This window comes from Mesoplodon bidens (assembly GCF_964165515.1).
Source record: "Mesoplodon bidens genome assembly, chromosome: 15".
Taxonomy (NCBI): domain Eukaryota; kingdom Metazoa; phylum Chordata; class Mammalia; order Artiodactyla; family Ziphiidae; genus Mesoplodon; species Mesoplodon bidens.
In genome coordinates, this window is record NC_138171.1 from 35,283,595 (window position 1) to 35,301,071 (window position 17,477).

The 17,477-nt window shown below is 49.8% G+C and overlaps 1 protein-coding gene and 1 long non-coding RNA gene across 8 annotated transcripts in view; one reads left to right on the top strand and one right to left on the bottom strand.

Moving 5' to 3' along the window:
• Positions 1–17,477, top strand: part of AGFG2 (ArfGAP with FG repeats 2) — a 20,931-nt gene continuing 3,454 nt past the window's right edge. For 3 of the 6 annotated variants that reach the window (XR_014017535.1, XR_014017536.1, XR_014017537.1), the window contains exons 1-7: positions 1–480; positions 8,840–8,933; positions 9,785–9,900; positions 11,003–11,156; positions 11,725–11,890; positions 12,797–12,922; positions 13,567–13,599. Coding sequence is in view for 3 of the 6 variants with exons in the window: in XM_081255504.1 (XP_081111630.1) it covers positions 260–480; positions 8,840–8,933; positions 9,785–9,900; positions 11,003–11,156; positions 11,725–11,890; positions 12,797–12,922; positions 13,567–13,599 (910 nt within the window). In the remaining 3 variants the exon portion in view is untranslated. Of the gene's footprint in view, positions 481–607; positions 969–8,839; positions 8,934–9,784; positions 9,901–11,002; positions 11,157–11,724; positions 11,891–12,796; positions 12,923–13,566; positions 13,600–17,477 lie in introns of those variants that run through there. The other 3 variants (XM_081255504.1, XM_081255506.1, XM_081255505.1) reach the window with 3 other exon arrangements.
• Positions 12,931–17,477, bottom strand: part of LOC308628509 — a 12,618-nt gene continuing 8,071 nt past the window's right edge. For both annotated transcript variants that reach the window (XR_014017538.1, XR_014017539.1), the window contains exon 5: positions 12,931–13,193. This is a non-coding gene — a long non-coding RNA (uncharacterized lncRNA). The remainder of the gene's footprint in view (positions 13,194–17,477) is intronic.

The following is a 17,477-nucleotide window of genomic DNA, read 5'->3' on the forward strand; positions in this document are numbered from 1 at the left end:
GGCGTGGCGTTGGCAGCTCCCGCAACTCGAGGCCGTTCAATGCCGGGCCAACCAGAGTGAGGAGGTGGAGGAGGCTTGCCAATCAGCGTGCAGAACAGGCGAAGCAGGGGGTTGAGGAGTCTCGCGCGGTTGCCGCCGGCTCCCTAGCTTCTGTCAGGGGAGCCGGGCGTGCGGGGGCGGCTGAGGAGGCGGGAAGGCGGCAGTGGTTGAAGGGGCGATTGCTGACTTGCGGGGAGGAGGTCCGAGGGGTTGAGCAGCCATGGTGATGGCAGCGAAGAAGGGCCCAGGGCCGGGTAGCGGGGTCAGCGGGGGAAAGGCGGAGGCGGAGGCGGCCTCGGAGGTGTGGTGTCGCCGGGTGCGGGAGCTGGGAGGCTGCAGCCAGGCCGGGAACCGCCACTGCTTCGAGTGCGCCCAGCGCGGGGTCACCTACGTGGATATCACCGTGGGCAGCTTCGTCTGCACCACCTGCTCCGGCCTCCTGTGAGTGGACCGGCGCGGGGGGAGGACCGGGAAGGAGCGGCGGAGAGTTGGCGTTCAGGACAGCGGGGACCCGGGGCGAAGGGACAGAGCCGAGGTCGGGGGCGGCGGGGAGGCCTGGGACGCGCCGGATGTGCCGAGAGGGTCGTCTGCTGCAGAGGTGTCACGGGGAAGGCGAAGGGTCAGGGGCGACAAGAAACGATTGGAGTCGCGATGCAGGGGAAAGGAAAGACAGCGTGGGAACTAGATAAACTCCCTAAAGGAGGCGAGGCGATCCGGAAGTGGGGAGAATTGAAGGAAACTGTGGTCGGGTGGGGGTTAGATATTTAAGGGTCCAGAGAATGATAGACACCTTGAAAGGGAACTTCATGTAGGTGGAGGGCAAACAGGAAAGAGGTAGAGCAAGCTAGACTCAACATGAAGGGGTGCCTTTCTTCCTTCTGGCTTGTGCCCATCCTGGATTGTGAGACGGAGAAACCAATTTAAAATAGGTAAGTTAACCCAGGTTGACAGCACAACGACAGTGGCAGGTAAAGAGCCACGTTCCAGTGTTCAGGAACAGATCCTAATCTTGCAGGGCTTCAGAATGCTACCCAGAGGGAGATTTCTTACAATTCTAAGAGATGAATGCTGATGGGTTGCCCTGTTAGAGAACTTAACTTTTCCAGAGGTTTGGGGATCTGGATGAGCCATCCTTAAGTATAATAATTTACACCTTTAAGCTCCTTGTTGCCATGGCTTGCTCCTGGTAGTAACATCTGGCGACTCTTTCTAGATTTGGGGGGAGGGGGGGTTGTTGAATAATCTGCAGTGCTACCTTGGCACTGGCACTGAATTTGGTCATGCCTGAGCTAATTTAGAGCCACAGATTTCTAGCCCAGATTTCTGGTTATATAGTAAGGTTCTTTTTTCCCCCTTAGAGAATTATCTGGTTAGATGCATGACTAACATTTGATACCAAGCCTGCATGTCTATCTTCATAAGTTTATCAGGGGCTTTATTTTGACTTTTTTAGTATTAATACATTAGTTTGGTTGGTTTCATTTTTAACTAGGAGCGCTTTCCTTGTTTCTTCTTACATCTTCAGGAGCTGAGGAAGGAGTGGTATTGTTCTTGCGTGACAGATGGGAGAACAGAAGCTAAGAGAGGTTTAGTAACTTATCCAATGCCAGATGGGGGTTGCTGTTTTCAGCATTTGTTGTTCCATATTAGTTATGATCATGGCAGACCAGAAATGAGGGTCCAGGTCTCCTCATGCAGTTTAGGATTATTTCTCTATTCAATTCTTACTTCCTTAGCCAAACTTCTATGCTTTAATCAACCTTACTTGTGTGTTGTGAGGATAGACTTGACTTTCGTCTAAGTAAAAGCATTGTGGCTCTTGGGATAGTGGTTTAGAACACAAACAGTAATGTGTCAAAAGTTGAGATAGAGGCTCAAAGGAAGTCAAAGGATAGAGACTCGAGACTGGGACAAGTACTTTGAGGAGAATAGGAGCAAGGTTTAGGAGTATTTACAGTGCAGAGTACAAAGAGAGCAGATTCCTGAAGATCCTGTTATGAAAAGGCAAATCTGATTACGGAGTCTGGAGAGAAGTCAAAGGAAGCAGGGGGATAACACTGATGCCATATCGGAGTCTAGGTCCCAGGAAGAAAATGTCAGGAAACAGTGTTAACTCATTCCCCTAGTTAGCTGCCAAGGCATGAAAGCTAAAACGCTGAATAAATGGAAAGTGCTGACATCATTATCATTATTTTATAGATCTTGGTTTAAAGTATCCCACAGACAACACTTCCCTTCTATAATGAATGTCCCTCAATCAGGACAGAAGGAGGGCCAAGGGATCTGGCTCACATTAAAAACCCGGTTTCTTTTGCTGGACAAGTTAACTCCTTAAACATCAGTGCACAGTTTACAGAACTTTACCACTTCCCCCTGTGGTCATTATTGTTGAGCTCACTGGTGAAAAGTCAAGCTCCTGTGATCTGGACAGACAGTGGGTGGGGCTGACGATGGCCTAAGGTTGCTTAATAGAGAAGTACCTCAAGAGGCCTGTCTCTGTCTGTGGCGCACGTACTTCCAACTAGGGGCTTAGCTCCTCAGGAACTTAAGTTCCTGTAGGACCAAGTGGTGGGAGTCTACCAGCCTCCCCCTTTTCTTTTAGTTTCAAATGATTCTCAAAAGGACATTTTTGCTTAGTATTTTGGTAAAGCATTATGAGAATCACTCGGAGTGATTCTCGAGGTGGTAGACTTTAGGGAACGCATTTTGGTGCTTGGGAAATCAGAAGCTAGGCCAACTGTTTGTTAGCATGAGGTGAGGGTAGAGTGAAGGGTCAAGAAGCTGGACTGAAGGCACGTTGAGATTATAAAGAGACAAATGTCAGAAGAAACTCTACAAGAAAGCTGTAGCTGCCCTGGCTGTGACCGTCTGCCTGGGTTCTGGTGGCTTGGTACTTCTCCTTTGCTGACTGGAGTCGTAATAGCATGGACTAGGGCAAAGCACGTAAAGCTTTAAAAGGGGTCTTCGCAAAGTATTACCAGTGTCCTTTGATGTACCTTGGGAAGGGCCGGGAGCTGGCAGGTGGGCCGTAGGCAGAACGTGAGGTGGGGCGTGCTTACTGCTGGCTGCAGAGTGCGGCGGCAGCAGGCAGCCCAGCAGGCGATGGCGAGGCGTGGCTCCACGGTGACCCGTACACCGGTCAACGTCTTAAGTCCACATGGTTGCTTGCCCACAGATTTGGATTTTGTGGTGCTAGCGAAAATCGTAGTAGTAGGCCAATATCTTGCATCAGTCTACCAGTCAACAAATGTTTGTCGAGTGTCTTTGAAGCCCCAGACACCGTTTTAGGCACTGGAGATGTGGTAATGAACAAAACTGACAAAGTCCCATCTTCATGTAGCTTGCATCCTAGGGGAGGCCTTGGACTCTAAATAAATCATGAAATATATAATTGCAGGTAGTGATAAGTCTTATGAAGTAAACTAAAGCTCAGCATGGGCTAGAGAGTGATGAGAGCTCATATTCAACTATGATGATGAAAAGAGAAGAAATATTCTTTCTTAAAATAAAGAGGATACTGAAGGAGAGGAAATTGAAGTATCATACTTCACATCATAGCTAGAGAAAGGAGACAGAGGCTTGGCTTTCTTTTGAAAGCCAGTTTTCTGTTGAGTGTGTTACAAATATGTCGACCACTTAGGGGGCTGGAGTGTTCTGGGGCAGTGAGCAGAATTGCCAGGGTTCCCATCTGGCTGGATTGACTGATAATAACAAAGTTGAGTGTTCCAGCCAAAGTTGAATTTCCCAAGATCTGAAGAAAAATTGAGATTTTAATAGTGGGGGGTGGGTATGCCTGTACCTTCAGCTCTGCATGTGTGAGCTCATTCTTGCTGTCTTTTTCAATGAGAAATTTTTTCTCAGCTCAAGCAAAAACCCACAGTGTTGGTATGTGGCCCTGAGAGAGAGGCTGCTAATTTCTGCCGTTTCTAAATTTACATACATGCTGCCACAGTGGTAGGTCCCAAATTTGACCTAGTTTTATTCATTTGGTTTTCTTCCAATACCTAATTTCCTTAACCTGGATAGAGATCCTTTTACTCTCCCCAATCTATTCATGCGCTTGTCTGTTCAGTTATACTACTAACTCTTCGACTAGGAGACAAATCTGCCATGCGAAGCTAGGGGGGGTAAAAATTGCCGCTGAAAAGGACTTCTTTCCAAAGCAGTGCCTCAGTGTTCCTTCTTGTTCTGGTTTGCTTGGATGCCTCAATCTAAACCACTTTTCTTTAAAAAGGAAATAGATGGAGAGGCCTGAGATCTCATTGGCATCTGGGCTAGGCACTGTCTTTGACACCCAGTTTTTCAGCCAAGTACATGACATACTTCCCTGACCTGTCTGTTGGAGTCTGTCCTTTAATCCGTCATCTTTCAGGGCTCAGTAGTGGCTATTTGTCTCTTCTATTCTGACAGTGGGATTAAGTCAGGATTGAGGTGGACGGAGCCCGGGACTGGATGTCAAGAGATGTGCTTGACAGCTCTTTATTTGTGATAAGTTGCTACCCTCCTGGTGCCTTAGTTTCCCTGTCTGGCTCGCTAATAGCTGTTCCTAACCGAAACATTTTTATCTCCATGGAAGGAAAGGTATAGTATGTTGTTCAATAATTCAGTACTTTTCCATCTGTCTGGACTGGAGAGGTAGACATATGCCTTGCCCTTATTTTAGTCCTGTCCCTCCATCCCCTCACACCTCACCTTTCTTTTTTTAAAAATTATTTTATTTTATTTTATTTTTGGCTGCGTTGGGTCTTTGTTGCTGCGCGCGGGCTTTCTGTAGTTGCAGCGAGAGAGGGCTACTCTTCGTTGCGGTACGCGAGCTTCTTGTTATGGAGCACGGGCTCCAGGCGCACGGGCTTCAGTAGTTGAGGCACGAGGGCTCAGTAGTTGTGGCTCACGGGCTCTAGAGCACAGGCTCAGTAGTTGTGGCTCATGGGCTTAGTTGCTCCACGGCATGTGGGATCATCCCGGACCAGGGATCAAACCTGTGTGCCCTGCATTGGCAGGAGGATTCTTAACCACTGCGCCACCAGGGAGGTCCACGCCTCTCCTTTCATATTCACTTCTGCCAGGCAGAGATGGACAGAGTCTCTAAAATTACAGATTTAGGCATTTTATTGTATAGGGCCTTTGGACAACTTGAAAAGCTCCTAAGAAAATAATAAATTACCAAAGGGGTGAGAAGAAAGGGGGCAAAATGTGAAAGGATTGAGATTGAGCCTGAAGAGGAAGGTAGCTGGTAGTATCAGGATTCCAACGTGTCTCTACATGAGGGCAGCTGTTTATTATTGTCACTGAGGAAGAACTTCAGGAAATGGGTCGAAGCAGGGGACTTTCAGTTAGGAAGGAATTCCCTAAAATTAGTGAAACTGACCCTGGAGCAGGGTAATGGGGAGCCTTCCTAAGAGGGACTCTTCTTGGTAATGTTTGGGTCCAAGATAAGAGCTAACCTGGTTTAGCTGAACCCTGCTCAGAGGCAGAGGAATGGAATCCCAGGGGCAAAGAAACACAATCTAGGGTGTATGAATTTGAACACAAATATTCAGAGGTAAGGAATGCCCGAGTCCAAGTCTGGCACAAATGAAGGAACTTGGGTGCTGGGTAGAACTGTTTTTTTCCACTGTCGACCTGGCAGAACCCTTATCTGAGCAGCTGAGCAGGTTTGAGGCTTCTATGAAGCAAGATAGAAGCAAAACATGGGCCAGTTTGAGGGTGATGACCACAGAGAAACAAAGGATGTGGTATTTGCAGAAATAGTAGTATGCTTAATAGAAGCAAAGGGAGGGGAGAGAGGCAAAGAGAGGGAGGATTGGGCAGACTTCAGGATCTCTGCAAGTCGCTTCACTTGCCAAGTAATTCAGAGTGCTTCAGAGAGTGAGTCAGAGTACTTCAAGTGCCATTTAGGTGCCCTGTGAAAAAGAAACTGAAGTAGAAAAAGACGTCATGACTGGGCTGAAGGCTTGAGCCCTAGTAAGGTACTTGCCTTCAACTAGAAAAACTTGCCCTATTCTGGGCAAATACCTTTATCTCTATTTCCCCAGCTCCTCCTGGTTAGAAATAATAGAATAGATTTGCTGTGATAACCAAAAGCAGTGCCTCCTTTGAGCTCTCACTTCTTGTTTTGGGGAGAACCTGAGAGTTATGGTGGGGAGACTGGCTGCAAGTTGGAGAGTTGGGTCTGTTTAGTTCCAGGCCAGTGATTCCCATCTGGCCCAGTGCATGACCCTGGTTTGTACCCGGTAACACACAACACTCCTAGACCATTTGATTTCGGCTCCTGGGAAGAGACGGGCTCTCATTTCTAAATTGCTTCTCTTGGCCAGCAGTGGCCTCTCTATGATTCAGAGACAAACACTCTGACTCATAGGCCGTGTAACTAGGCCCTCTTCCTGGGCTGCAGTGTTGCCTTGTAGACTCTCCCTGCCCCCAAACCGTGGCTCTGGTTATACATGATCCAGTCTACAGACATCAAGGTCAGAGCAGTGCTTTTTGTCCTGTGCTATGGAAACATCCTGTTCCATCAGATTCATTTGGCCCAAAGCACCTAAATCACTTCTTTTCTCTGCCTTTCCTTTATCCTATCTCCACCCCGCCTCAAAACCCCTCCAGTCCAAGCCCAGCCAGAGGAAGTTCTGTTGCTCTAAGCATCCCCTCTAGACTGATGAGTGGGTCAAGTTCCCTGCCCCCCACCCCTCCCAAGGAAGCACACCTCCCTGTTTATACTTTGCTAACAGTTCCTGGTTGTCCTGTCAGGAAATGTCAATGACCTTTTTGTGATAGGCTTAGAATCTGTTTTTCTAGTGTAAACATAATACATTTTACTTTTCCCATGACCATTTCTCTTCCCTCACTGCTGCATCCTGGTGCCACGTCCTCCCCCATCTGACTGTGTGCGCCTGCTGCATTGCGAAGTACCCTCTCTGGGCTCCTTGGCTCCTTCTTGGAAGCAAGTGATCGAGGACTAGGTCCTATAATTTTTGCATCCCCCACAGTGCCAAACACAATGCCTTGTGTTTTATTTAGCAAAGTAAATATTTGTCAGTGGGAGGTGACAGGGCGGCCCGAGAGGTCTGCTCTGGCTAGACCTCGGAAAGGCCTGGCAATCCCAGGGGGAAGGGCACAGTGGTTAAGGTGAGAAAGGGCAAGGGAAAGAGTATCAAAGTGGGATGTTTGGACTGCGGGATGTCTGGACTTCAGGAACAGAACAGAACCAAGCCACTCGTAAGAGAGGCTTTAGGAGAGAAAACTGGAGTCTCTGAAATGCAATCAGAAGAGAGTCTTCAGGTCAAATCAGGTTTAAGAGCTATGGTTTGACACCGAGTTACAAAGCCTGGCTTTTGGTGTCCCCCCCTCCCCGCTCATCTTTCCTCAGGGCATCTGTCCTCTTTGATATTGCTTATCTTTTAAAGGGGTATTTTGAAACCCATCCAAGCCTTGTAGCAGAATTGCTGAAAACGCCCCCAGTTGTAGCCTCCAGTGTCCTTCCTGTCCTTGGTTAGAATCCCATACTCGGTAACTTGTCCAAAAGAGCAGCTGCCCTTCACTGTTTACCTTTTACTCTGTCTTCTGTCCGTTCTCCCCACCCAGGCTGCCTTCACTTATGCTAACCCACGCACTGCCGTTCTGCCAGGCCAGGCTCATCGTGTGCACCTGTAAGCCTGCAGGTGTGCTTTCTCCACCTTTCCCTAAGATTTCCATCTGGTAAATTTTGTTTGCTTTCCTGAGGGCGTCAGCCAGGACCATATTCTAGAGTTACTTTTATTTTCACGTCTTGCTTTGCCCATTTTTTCCAGGGGAGTGAAAACCAGAAGAGGCCTTATCAGTTGAGACTGTCTTTCTTGCGTGTGCCCATGGTCTTTCACTCCTGACCCCAGGGTCTAATTTATTTGTTTTGGTTCAGCCAGTTGTGTTTTCATGTGATGAGGGCCATAGGTTCAGACTAGAGTAAAACTGAAGGTAAGGAAAGCCTGCCTGGCTTGGCCCCAGGCTCCCGTTAGAGCACTCTGGAGGGCAGCTGAGTGGGGGCGAGGAAGCCTTCTCAGCTGTAATCTCCACAGGGCATCTGTGGGCAGAGCTGGACTCCCAGGGAGTTAACAGAATACACAGAGCTGGCACAGAAGCATCCCTACAGGGTATGTGTTCCTGACTCATGCCCGTCTCATACTCATGACTGAACCTGACTTCCTCCTGCTTCGTTGAAAGATCTAGAAGTGAAAGAAAGTCTGGAATACTTCTTTTCCCAGAGATCACTCCCTAAAAAGAGGGGCCCGCTCCATCCCTCCACCACACCGCCCTCCTGTGTAGTCCAGAGGGGGAGCAGCCAGCTTAGGGACTCTTGTCTCCAAATCTTATCTATGTTGGTATTATCAGGGATAGTCATGGGCCTTCATTTTTGCTTTCCCTCATGCATGAGGGATTTGTGTCTCCATGGGCTCTGGGACCCTGAGGATGTGCTGTAGGTCTCAAACAATGATGAAGCAGGAAACGGGAAATGGCCCCATGCCAGAGTTCCCAAAAGTACCCCCTCAGCCTGAACACTCAGCTCCTGTGGTCTGAGCCGAGGTAGAGGAGGCTTCCGGATGGGCAGGCTCTACCTTCCTCTCCAGAATGACTGGGGTTCCCTGTCTCTCATGAGAAGCCTCCAGAACATTCTTGCCTCCCTTCTTTCCTTGAATTAGGAAGTAGCTTCAGTCAGAGAGTTTCATGTACGTGTGGTTTTATCCTTTCCCCCTCCCTCTCCTCCCATAAACAGACCTGCAGTGCTAGTGGCATTCTACTTCTCTTTTTTTCTATTTGTCTCCCACAGGAGAGGCCTAAACCCCCCTCATCGTGTCAAGTCCATCTCCATGACAACTTTCACTGAGCCTGAGGTAGTGTTCCTGCAATCCCGTGGAAACGAGGTGAGCCACCCCAGACGGAAGGGTTCCAGGCTGCAGTTGCCCTATCTGTCGGTGGAGCTTTGCCTCAAGAGTATAGAAAAGCCCTACAGTTTTCTTTTTTGCTCGAGTTTCCCTTATTTTTTAGTATGTAAGGTATCTTAACTTATGTCCAGGTGTACATTTACAGAATCTTAGTTATAAAATTTGGGGTTTGTCCAGGCCCCTTGTTGGAAGAATCAGGGGAAGAAGCAAAATCTCTGTCGGGGGTGGCCCCTGGGCACTCGAGGGAGGAAATGCTCCACAGTGATGAGCGTTCAGGGTTGACTGGGCTGGGCCCTCTGAGCAAGAGCTCCTGGAGCCAGCTCTGCTGACTGGAGCCTCGGCAACTGGGTCTAAGCCATGTCATTTACTTGAAAGTGAGTTAAACCCCTTCTCCAGCTAAATCTGCTGGTGGGAAGATGCCAGCCTTGGTGTCAGCAGTACCCCTAGCTTATGGGTGACAGACTTAACTTGGAGGGTGCAAACAAGGGCCTCTAGGGGGTGTTCTGGAAGCCACAGTTCTGAAAATTGCTCCTGACCCCACCTCCATCCAAATTTAGTCCCCCTTAGTTCTCATGGCCCTCTGTTTTCTTTCACAAGATGTGTCACAGTGTGTCATTATAAATGTATTTTTATTTATCTAAGGCATGACCTCCCCGTTAGATGATCCACTCTGCGAGGACAGGGATCATGTCTGTTTTGTACGTGTACCCAGATCCTCACATTGTGTCCATGCTTGATAAATGTCTATTGATGAATGAGCTGGAAATGGTTTGACTCCCATTTCATGCTTTCTGCCCCAATTCCTCTGCCACCTGACTTCATTCCTTTAGGTTTGCAGGAAGATTTGGCTGGGTCTTTTCGATGCTCGGACATCTTTAATACCAGATTCCAGGGATCCTCAGAAGGTGAAGGAGTTTCTCCAGGAAAAATATGAGAAGAAGAGATGGTAAGGAGGAGGAAAGAGATTGCTCTGGAGACATGTGTCCAAGACAAACTTCATCTTACAGTCCAGTTTCCAGAGCTGAACTGGGGCTTCCCTCAAAAGCTAGACAAGGGTTGAGTCTGTTCCCTTCAGATTCAGTTAGGGCCGAATTCTGACTTCAAAATAACAAAGGTACAGGAAAGAACAACTTGCTCTTGGTCACTAACCTTGCAGATTTGATGTCCCCTCTTTTGGGGAGACAGTAGACTGGTTGGAGGGGAGAGCTAGGGCCCCCACTAGGGAGTTTGGGTTCATTTTTATAGCTCAGCTGATCTCATTTATGGAGAGAGGTGGCTGGGAGCACATGTCCTCTAGCTTCATGCTTTTAACCCGTGATTCATATGTCCCCTGTTTTCCTGCTGAGGAAACAGCATCTCTGTTCTGTCTTGCCTTTTCTCTCCCCAGGTGTCACTTCCTATTGTTCGGTTTCTGGGGTGGGGGGGTGTGCACGGTTGGGGGTAACTCTGGGGTGGAGAAGAGAATTCAGGGAGCAAGGAGACTGGTGTGGATAAAACAGAATTTTGGAGTCCCTTCAGGGGGCGGTCCTCGGGATAAAGAAGATACATCCGGAGTAGAGACCGCATCCACTGGAGTGGAAGGGGATTTGATCAGAAGGCGCAGCAGCCGGCAGGATAGATCGTGAGCACTTAGGAAATGAGGTGGCAGAGAAGGAGGAACCTGAAGACACTCCCAGGAAATAAAAGGGGGTCCTTGAGTAGGAAGTTGGAAAATAGGATCACCTGTTGCTCAGCATGATTGCAGGTGTTATTACTTGAAACCCAGATGGTTTGATGTGTCAGAGAGAGGAGGGAGAGATGAGGGGAAGACCGGCACAAGCCAGAGCCAACTGAACATCCCTGCAGGAAAAAAATGAGCATCTGACAGTAAAGGGGAAGCTCAAGTTAGGCAGAACTTTGCTAAGTTGCTAAATTCCCTTTAGTTCAAAAAAGAGAATCAGTAGAGAAAGGACTTTGACTGCTGTAACCTGTGTTTTCTCAAGCACCTAAGCTGAGCAAGGTCCAAGGTTTCACCCCTCTCCTCTTAGCCTAACTGTTCTCTCTCCAAGGTATGTCCCCCCAGACCAAGTCAAAGGGCCCACTTATACCAAAGGCGGCACCTCCACCGCCATCCAGGGCTCCATTCCGGAAGGGAAGCCCCCGCGGACACTTCTGGGGGATCCTGTGCCGTCTCTCTCGGCCGCTGCCTCCACTTCCAGCCAGGTAACTCTCAGATGTGCCCTGCAACTTATTTTGGGATTTGGGAGACAGGGGTATCAGTTTCCTAAATCCAATCGCCTGAACTTAGCAGACGACGGTCCAAGAGGTGTGAGCAGGTTCTCAGCCCTGCTGTTCCCATGTCTTGCATCTCTCACCTTGGATCTGTATGTTTTGGAAGAAAGACCCCAACAGGAAGTGGTATTTAGGGAAGTCAGAGTATCAACTTCAAACGTGACCACTCCTCCAAGGAAAAACAGGGGCCAGGACACTGCTTCAGGCGCCTGGGAAAGATGAGGAGGGGCTGTTGGGCGACATCCCTGTGTATCTCAGGGTTGCCTTGACTAACGTACTCTAAAATGCGTGGTTCCGGGAGCTGCTGCACTGAGAGGACAGAGGAATTAGGGATGAGAAGGGCTCAGGCACCTTCTGCCCGGGAGCCCTCTCGGTTGAGGGTAGTTTCTGCCTCTCTTCTCTCTCCACTCGCCTATCTGGGGGCAGCCCGGGGAGCCATGCAAGGGCCTGGGTCATGGCTGGGATTCCGAGTGCTATATGTACTGCCTTCTCCTCCAAGTCTGTCAGTCAGTCTCAGCCCCGGACGTCCCAGCCCCGGAGCTCTCAGCCACCTCCCCCCTCCTCGGTCAAGAAAGCCAGTACTGACCTGCTGGCCGACATCGGCGGAGACCCCTTTGCTGCTCCCCAGGTGGCACCAACTTTTGCTGCATTCCCAGCCTTTGGGGGTAAGTGGGACTTGGGAAGAGAACCTTCCTACAACATACGTCCCCATCACACAAGGAATTCACTCGGCCCTAGCTCGCTGCACAGGAATGAACGTGATGGTAATTCTGAAGTATCACGGCTGGGAGGGTGGGGGTCAGATGAGTACAGCCGGGATTACAGCCGGGATTAGTTTGGGGAGTTTGACCAGAAAGCATGTCAGTTGGGGGCTCCCAGCCCTCCCTCTTAGAGCACTGGAAAGAGCCTTTTTCTTAGTTTCTCTCTCTGTTAAAATGGGGCAAGGGGATTGGCACAGGTTCCATTTCCCCTGTCCTCTTCCCGAAGACCAGCAGTAGCCAGTAGAGGGTGGAACAAAGTGATTATCTAGTTTCCCTTTTTCCTTTTTAAAGCCCTTGCCCCCAGCAAAATCTTTTTCCATGATTCCGCCTAAACTAGGCCCTGACAAAAATGTTAATGCCTCACGGAGTAAGGATAAAAAGTGGGGAGTGGGGCTTCCCTGGTGGCGCAGTGGTTGAGAGTCCGCCTGCCGATGCAGGGGACACGGGTTCGTGCCCCGGTCCGGGAGGATCCCACATGCCGCGGGGCGGCTGGGCCCGTGAGCCATGGCCGTTGGGCCTGCGCGTCCGGAGCCTGTGCTCCGCGGCGGGAGGGGCCACAACAGTGAGAGGCCCGCATACAGGAAAAAAAAAAAAAAAGTGGGGAGTGAACTTGGAGGCCTCTGAGATGCCCTTTCCCCCTGCATGTGTCTGGCTCTCTGCCCCAGGCTCCTACCAACTCCCTCTGAAGAGGACCCTGCAGGAAGGCAAATGTCCCATTGAGCGGCCCTTGGCCTTCAGAACTAGTCCGTGTGATATGGATTACATATACATCATATATAAACATAACCTTTATATTCTCTCCACCTATAGGCCAGACGCCTTCCCATGGGGGCTTTGCCAACTTTGATGCCTTTGGCAGTAGCCCTGGCTCTTCTGCATTTGGAAGCATGCCTCCAGCTGGCCAAGCCCCGTTCCAGGCCCAGCCAGCACCCCCAGGTAAGCTCTGCCCCTCTGGCTTCCTTGCTTGCAACTGTGACCCACTGTCCACACCCATACATCACCCTGCATTCACATCCGCACCCACCCAAAGTACCGCACAAAGAGGAGAAGCTCCAGGAAAGGATGAGAGGAGTCTGATGAGGTTCTTGTCAGGAAGAAGGGGCTCTGTTCTCTTTCTTCATGTAAGGAAATGGCTAAAACTGCATCAGGAGTTGTGCAGGCTGTGCACTGGGAGGTCGCTGACTGGGAAGCAGTGGAGACCCGAGTCCTAGAAAACATGAGAATGGACATGACCTTTCCCCGAGAGGGCCCCCAGGGCAAGGGCTGGGTCAGTGTCCTAAGTGGTCTCCAGAAGTCCTCAGGCATCCCTCTTAGAGCAGAAGCCTGCCAGCTCTGCGTCGTGTTGTTCCTGTGGGATGGAAGGAGGGTCTAAAGGCCCCTAAAGCACTCGGTCCCTCCCGAAGCTCCCAGACATCAATCAGGCTTCAGAGCTTTCGGGCTGCCTCCTTCCTTTGGACATCCTGCACACAGGAGGGCAGCTGGAGCGCTGTGAGGACGGATGTCTGGGGACGGCCAGTGACTGACACTCTCTCTTCCCCCCCCCCCCATCTGCCCTTTCCCTGCCCCACCCTCACTGCCAGCCAGTCGGATGCTAACTGGAAGTCACAGCTTCGGTAAGTTATTCCTCCCACTCCACAGCTGACCCAAGGCAGAAGCCTCTGTCTCAGGTCCTCTGACCCTAGAGTTTTGAGGTCTGGAAGGAACCCCTCAAATTTAGCCTTTAACAAAGGAGGCAGTTAGCAGTTTCCCTAGTCGTGCAGCCCACAGCCCAGCAGAACCCAGCCCACAGCGCAGACTTCCTGACTCTGCTCTGCCCACAGCGCCCCCGCCTCCCACTGTTGCTCTTGTCTTTAATTTTTTGAATGGAACAAGAAGAGACATTTTATATTGACAGAAGTTAAAATTCACAGCAGAGTTCTCACATTGTGAACTTAAAGTAACTGACAGAGTAGCCTTGAAATCCATAAAGCAAAAACTATTAGACAGAAAGAAAATCTGATAAACCAACAGATGGAGACTATAATAGATCCTCTCACAAGATTCATAGGTGGAGTAGATAGACAAGGAGGGAAGAGAGTTGACCATTTGAGGAACACTTTAACAAGTATGACCTAAGAAGTATAAGTAGAACTTTGTAACAAAAATACAGAATATATATTATTTTCAAACATATAACCCTTTTATAATTTGACCATATACTGGGAAACAAAATCTCCATAAATTCTAACAAGGAGAAATTGCATAGGTCATGTTATTCTATATGGTAAAAGATGTCCTAAAAATTGTCCCCACACAACGTTTCATGTCCTTAAAGGCATGAAGCAGATAAGGAGAAGACACGTACTTACAACATGGAAAACAGACAAAAAGCTAATAACCATAATGTGCCTTTTTAAACTCCTGTTTATAAGAAAGACTAGAATAATGGACAAGGGATAGAAGCAGATAATACCCAGAAAACATGAAAATGTCCTCAACCTAACCAGGGAAAACACAAATTAGAATAAGATAGTAATTGCGCACATTATATTCACAAAATTTTTAAAGATTAATAATGGCCAGTATTGTGTGGGGAAATAGGCCCTTTTGTATGCTGTTGGCAAACATGTATACTGGTACAGGAATGTTCAATTTAGCAAGAGGGAACTATTCCCAGGAATGGGATCTGGAAAGGAAACAGCCTATTACAAGGTGGTTATAAATTGGTTGGTTCAGAGATGCATTCCTAGCGCAACTGATTAGTTTAAAGGGAGTGCTTAAAGTGCCAAGCTTTAAAGGAGAGAAGGGAGGCGTCAGCCCTGGAGCCATCCCAGGCTGAACCTGGGATGGACTGTTTGTCCAGTGTCTGCTCATCTCAAGAAGCAGACAGCCCACGGCCGGACCCAGAGCCCACCAGTGCTGACGGTGCTTGGGGAGCACCCCCGTATCATCTCCATGAGGAAAGAAAGATCTCTGTTTTGCAGCTGAGGAAACTGGCTCAGCTTGGCCAAAATCAAATGTGTGATCAGTGGCAGATCCCATTCATTCCCAGCCACACCATGACCACGAGGGTGTTTCTGTGAGTGTGACGTGAGGAACCACTGGGGAGGAAGTAGGAAGATTTGGGTGAGAGGTGGATGTCTCTTCTGACAAGGCTGGTTGTATTATATATCTGAGGGGGGAGTATGGAGAAGGGGGCATTTCTAAAAGTGCAGTTTCCCCTGAAACTGTTAGAAGGCAAGTCTACTAATCCAGCCCTGGGGAGTGAGGCTCTGGCAGTGGATAGGAAGCAAAGGAGCACAGGTATTGGGAGCGTCGGCCTCCTTTCTGAGGACGCGCCCTCGGTGCAGGGAGCCCAGCCTGCCTGAGCCAGGGCCGGCTCTGCCCTCTAGCGCCAGCCAGGAGGCACACAGCACTCTCTCCCCGCCCTCGGTGGAGAGCCTGGTCCCCACTGAGGGGAGCACCCTGACCCAAGGGCCCAGAGCAAGACTGAGGAGTCGGACCCCAGTAAGGACGGGGAGCTGTGTCCGCTGAGAAAGTCCATGTACCTCAAGTCCGTCGGACAAAGGAAAGGCCTGGGGTCTGAGAAGCCGAAGATCCACCACCGCCCTGGTGGCTTCCCAGCCTTCCCCACAGCCCGTGGGTGCGAGAGGACTGAAGACCAGGGCTCGCAGTGGCTACAGCCTAGCGCTGTCCCTCAGGAAAGCCCAGGGGTTGGGGAGGGAGGGGCTGAGGAGAGCACTGTCCCCTGAGTGCTGGCTCTCCAGAAGCAGCCCATCCCTGGAACCTCACAGGCAGGCCCTGGGCACTCGGCTTCCCTGCTGGCTTCTCGGCTCTTCCATGTTACAGCCGGTCCCCCATCCCCATCTGGTATGCTCCGTGCCTGGCACCGGGAAGATACCCTTAACAGAGGGGTTTGGATAAACACAGCAGCCTCACCCTTTAGAAAAGGAAGATCCACATTATAGTTCTGGGGTGCTCAGAAGAAAGCCCAAAACTGTACTAACAAGAAACCAGGGCTGAGGTTTGAGGGGACCAGGGAGCAACGCGGATTTGAGAACCACCCCGACCCTGCCATTTCCTTCCTTGCCTTGTGTCTTTATCTTTTCCTTTCCCTCTTCTTCCTCTCATGTCTGAGAAAGAGAAGTATCTTCCCTTGTGAAGGTTACCTCCCTCGTCCTTTCCCACTTTCTGCAGGGCTTGGTCCCATCAGCTTTCCTATCTGAATTTCACCTCCACTTTCTCCACCTCTACCGGCATGTCCCCTTTTCCCCACAAATACACTTCAAGTTCCCGTCCTACAAAATGTCTCTGCAGCCTGATCCACGCTGGTCTCTCGTCTCACCTCTCCACAGCTGTGCCTCTGGGGAAAGGGGTCAGTAGCCTTCACTTACTCTTTTTTTTTTTTTTGCGGTACACGGGCCTCTCACTGTTGTGGCCTCTCCCATTGCGGAGCACAGCCTCCGGATGCGCAGGCTCAGCGGCCATGGCTCACGGGCCCAGCCGCTCCGCGGCATGTGGGATCTTCCCGGACCGGGGCGCGAACCCGCGTCCCCTCCATTGGCAGGCGGACTCTCAGCCACTGTGCCACCAGGGAAGCCCTAGTTTTTTTTTATTAGTACATTAAGAGCTTCCTCATTCTTTTGTATAGCTGCACCATTGTCCAACTTATGTCTAGACCATAATTTATCTACTCAGTTCCCTGTTGTTGAATATTAAGGATGTTCGTCTTTTGCCGTTAAACAGCGCTGCAGTTAATAACCCTGCTTCAGCACATTGGCAAGTTATATCTGTAAGGGAATTTTTGGTAGTGGAATTGGTCTAGTGGGGACCCAGTTGATACAGAAATAAACAAAAATACATCACTATACATATGTCAAGTGCTAGGAAGGAAAAGAACAAGGTGCTAGGAGAGGAAAACCAGGATCAAACACTGGGGTCAGGAAGGCCCATGGAAGACATGGTTCTGTTAAGCCTGCAGGGTGAGTAGGCGTTAGCAGGCCAAGGCCATGGGCAAGGCCGCTTGTTCAAGGCAGCGTGGAAAGGCCAGAGCTGAGGGCCGTGGGTCGGGCCCTTTCCACTCGTGTTTACCATCTGAGCCAGCCATCCTGTGTTTCCTTTGAGACCATGTCTTGCTTCTCTGACCCTGGAAGTAGTATCTTATACGTATGATAATGCCTCACGTTTGTGTTATGCTTTATAGATTTCAAAACACTTTATCTCAGAGGGCCTTTACAGCCACCCTACAGGGGGCGGGGTTGGGGAGCAAAAACAAAAGTGGGCTCCGGAGAGTGAGAGAGATGGTTTGCTGGAGTCACAGCTGTAGCAGGTGGCAGAGCCACAACTGGAATCCAGTTCTTCTCCCTCTGCCTGTTCAGCTGTTCATTCAGCACACCCTTCCGGAGCACCGTCAGGAGGCGGGCACTATGTAAAGTGTGTTTCCCTTCAGTAACAAAGAGTCTTCCAGCACTCAGAAAAATCAAGCTTTTCCCCATTTGTAGCCTCATTTTAC